This window comes from Myxine glutinosa, chromosome 9, assembly GCF_964187855.1.
Source record: "Myxine glutinosa chromosome 9, kmMyxGlut1.1, whole genome shotgun sequence".
NCBI classification, from domain to species: Eukaryota; Metazoa; Chordata; class Myxini; order Myxiniformes; family Myxinidae; genus Myxine; species Myxine glutinosa.
The window spans coordinates 122,901,473-122,905,783 of record NC_136269.1 but is presented as its reverse complement, the minus strand read 5'-3'; the positions used below and the strand labels follow the sequence as shown (position 1 = coordinate 122,905,783).

General features: G+C 41.8%; 1 protein-coding gene across 2 annotated transcripts in view; it reads left to right on the top strand.

Moving 5' to 3' along the window:
* The first annotated feature begins 590 nt into the window (after positions 1-590).
* Positions 591-4,311, top strand: part of LOC137434983 (uncharacterized) — a 90,790-nt gene continuing 87,069 nt past the window's right edge. Inside the window, exons 1-3 of one of the 2 annotated variants that reach the window (XM_068128279.2) lie at positions 591-768; positions 1,403-1,459; positions 3,509-3,545. In XM_068128279.2, coding sequence (XP_067984380.2) covers positions 700-768; positions 1,403-1,459; positions 3,509-3,545 — 163 coding nt within the window. In that variant the 5' untranslated portion in view covers positions 591-699. Of the gene's footprint in view, positions 769-1,217; positions 1,275-1,402; positions 1,460-3,508; positions 3,546-4,311 lie in introns of those variants that run through there. The other variant, XM_078784873.1, reaches the window with a different exon arrangement.

The following is a 4,311-nucleotide window of genomic DNA, read 5'->3' as shown; positions in this document are numbered from 1 at the left end:
GCTTGCTATTACAGGTTGTCAGGTATTACAGATTGTCAGGTATTACAGATTTACAGGTTGTCCTGTTCTTGCTGAATAAAGCATACTTCGAATGATATCTAACGAATCAAGCCTTTTTGATACACCCTTCGGTTTATATCAGGCACACATCCGGTTGATTAACAGAAGAAGAAGAAGAACATGATGCAGCAGAAAACGAGGAAGAAGAAGAACACGAGAAGGCAGAAGAACACGAGGCAGAAAAAAACACGAGAACGAAGAAAACACGAGGAAGAAGACCACGAGGAAGAAGAAGAAGAAGAAGGAGAAGAAGAAAAAGAAGAAGAAGAAGAAATATTGAACAGCAAAGTGTGTGAAACAGCACGAGGGTCTCGTTGCCGGAGCAACAAACTATTTAAAGAACGAATAAAAATGATCTTTTTGTTGTGACAACAAAAAATATTTCGACAATGAAGACGTTGAGGGGATTTTAAAAACGGGAATGAAAATCGCCTTTTTTTTGCATCGGTACAGCACATTTGCTGAAGAGGTCGCCAGGTGACAGGAAAAAAAGTCGACAGGTGACAGGAAAAAGTCGCCAGGTGACAGGAAAAAAAAGTCGCCAGGTGACAGGAAAAAGAATTTGAATTTGACTTTGTTGTGTCACAATCGGTCATTGTGACGCTCTGTGGAACCGCGTATTGTTCACTCGGACAAGCGATGGCACGGACGCGCTATTTTATGCTCCTCACTTTCGCGATTTTCATTTTCTATTTGGTCATCATATTGGTGAGTTTTTATAAAAGAAATTATTACAATTTTCTTATGAAGACGGACTTTACCTCAGGTGTTCATCGTTGATGTATTGACGATTCGTAAAAAGGATTTCTTTTTCGACGTCTTTGTACTTCACATCTTCAATCCGCCATTTTATTTTCCTCGTCCGCCGCTGAAGGCCGAGCGATCGATTCATCCTGTGTGAGCTCGTTCCGATCAGGCTTTCCCTGCTGACTAAATCTGCCGTACGGTATCCATGTTTACTGTAACTGTGTCCACCTGGTGAGGAATATGTCCCACGACAGAGGACCTTTTTTTTTTCTTTTTCTTTTTTTACCTCCGACACCTCAGGTAGACCAATTTAGACGTTGTTTTCACCCCCTGTTTGTCTGTCTGTGAGCACGATATCTCCGAACGTTGTGGACGGAAGTGACGTGTATTGTATTGTGTTGACGTGACGTGTCGCATTCCGGACAAAAAATCAACTGACGTCATTTGTGGTGAACCTTCTGTAGATGGCATGTATACTCTTGTGGACACTTTCCATTTCACATCTTCCTGTGTTTGCCACTCCTCGAACATTTGCATGAATTCCTGAAAGTTCACTTTGGATGATCATGACTGTGTTTCTATATTTTCCATGCAGAACGACCGAAGATTTTGGGAGTGCATTTCCGCCTCGTTCGCAGAACTTCGTTTTATGGTATGACGCAATGCACCTCTCCGGTTAAGCATTCGTACATTACCATGGCACGACATTGCCTGATGACATGGAGAAAATCATGCGTGTGTGTACACACAGGGTGGTGTGAGACACACGTCCTGCGTTTACATCCCTCATTTATAATACAGATCCCTATTTTGATATCGGGATTTGAAAAAAACTGGGATGGATTAGTTCACTCGACTTACCTTTTGTAAAAGAAAATTCAAATTTGATTTATCGACCCCAACCTGACCACAAAGTTTCATACAAATCCATCCATAACGTTTTGGGATATATTGTTCACATCCAAACAAACAAACACAGACCAGGGTGAAAACATAACCTCTGCCCATCTGCGGTGGTGGAGGGAACGATATGTCTGCCCTCCTTTGGGAGGAGACACAAAATTGTGGTCAGACTAATTTAGTTGGAGTTGTACTCAGCAGGATGACCTACTTGCGAGCTGTCTAGCCTGTTTTTGAATCCCAACCCAGCTATAAACTGTCATCCTGGTGTTTCATGAGCAGCACGATTCATAAATCTGTGCTCCATTCCTCAGATGGACGTTAACTTGGGTGTCCCATCTGCCGCCATTAGTTGGTGTACGTTTAAGATTCCACAGTCTCCTTCGTGAAGCGTAGGTGAACCATCGCTGGCCCAATGAACACATTACAGATTCCTGGCCTGACGTCCTTTGTCGGAGTGGCGACCAATCCATTAATGTAACTCCAGACAATAAACTGCCTCGGCAGAACCAACGCTCTGTGCCGAGCATAAAAAAAACAAAAAAAAAAAACAAAAAACTGACAGACAGACAATAAACTGCCTCGGCAGAACCAACGCTCTGTGCCGAGCATGGTACACAAAAAAGAAATTGCACTCGGCACGACTGCAGGATGTCGAAGTTTCAGGGGGTAACCACCCCTGGGAGTCCCCATGATCCGAAATTGAAGCGAGGGTGATTGTGCGGGATACTGTCTTGTCTCCATGTGTCAAGATTCAGATCAATCGCTCTTTTCGCTCTTTCACGAGCCTCGATCTTGTATACAAAAAAACAAACAAAAAAATCAGCCGGGTAACAAGGGAAAACTAGAACAATGCGACTGTGTCGCCAATATGCCTCTGCATCGTCCCACAACGGGTAGATGCCATCACTCTGCATATGTATGGGTAGGGGGTACGTTTGTGAAGTTTCGTGTTGATCGGATAAGGTTCGTTTTTATATCCAAGATGGCTGCCAAACCACGTGACCTATGACATCATCATTTTCAAACTATATGCAACAGTGCTGTCAGATGATATTTGTAAAATTTCGCATCGATAGGGTGAGCGGTTTCAGATATAATTATTTAATATTTTCCTTCAATCCAATATGGCTGCCAAACCATGTGACCTATGATGTCATAAATTTAATATTTCAATACAAATGGGTCATGGCATGTGCATGCAATTTCAGATTTTTAGGATAAGGAATTCGATTAAAACATTTTTGGCTGATATGCCACTTCACCTATGATGTCATCATTATCATGCTTTTGTTCCCCATTGGGAGTACTTGACAATGTACCAAGTTTCAATTTTTTCCATTCAGCGGTTTCCAAGAAATAATATTTTAATTATTTGCTTTTAATCAAAGATGGCTGCCATACCACGTGACCTATGACGTCACAGTTATAAAAACATTCTGCATGGGTGTAGCTCCTACCCTGAAATTTCGTCTCAATCGGGCATATGGTTTGTCATCTGATTGGGAATTGAACCTCCACCCTGAGTTCACACTCGAGCCAGTTTGACGAGTCTGTTTGTGGGATTCTGCATAAAAACCCAAACGTATCTGACAGGTGCCATTAGTTGGTGTTGGCATGTTGGCATTAGTTGGCATTTGGCATTGTTGGCATTTGTTGGCATGAAAAATAGAATTGTTGTTTTTTGTTTTGAAATTTGTTTGAAAAAATGAAATTTGTTTCTAGACATGTGTGCGTGCATGTGCATGACATCAACTTGTGCATAATCTATAACATTATCATGATTGTTCTTTCATTTCAGTTGTGTAATTGTGCTTTGAAGTCAGGGATTCGTCAAAGTAAGTAACTTTTCATGTGTACCGTTTGTTGGTTTGTATGCAGCGCGCAGATCGGTTCGTACAGTGTCCGGTGCTGCTGCTGCTGGTGGTGCTGCTGATTGCATTAATTGGCTTCATTTAATGTTAATCCATAGGTTATTAGGTTTGCACACACGTAATAGAACTTGCAACACATTAAATATGACTCTTAATTGATGTGACATTACGCTGTTGATTAAATATTTCAACATCGTTTTCAAAATAAGTCGTTTTAAAAAGAAGGTTTGATTCACAGAAACTGGATTTGTACCAAAGTGTGGAAACTCTCCCAGCATTAGTTATGGCAGGAATGTTTCATTTGCTCATTGTGCAGGCGATGGCGCACCCTGGTCAGGATTCGGACCCAGGCGAGTGTGCATCCCTCTCGTCTAGGCCATCCTGCCAGCTCCACATCTAATAGCTCTTTCTAACCACTCACTGACTCACTCGCTCATACAAATGTTTAGTACTTTCTAAGTGGGTGAGAATGCTAAGATTTTGCTTACAACCATGCAAGGCACAAACTCCAAGATATTTTATTGTCCATCATTATACTGAAATACGCAATTTAGTGTCTGTTTGACTGTGACACATTCGGTCGTTACTTATTCCATCGCAACCAAACTTGACAGGAGGACGAAGGGTCGCAGAATGGAGGTTGTAACAACTTCATTTGTCCCCATCCCCAATGGATCTACCTCCTTGGAGAAACACCATGTTAACGTGAATAAATAGCTTCACTTATCGT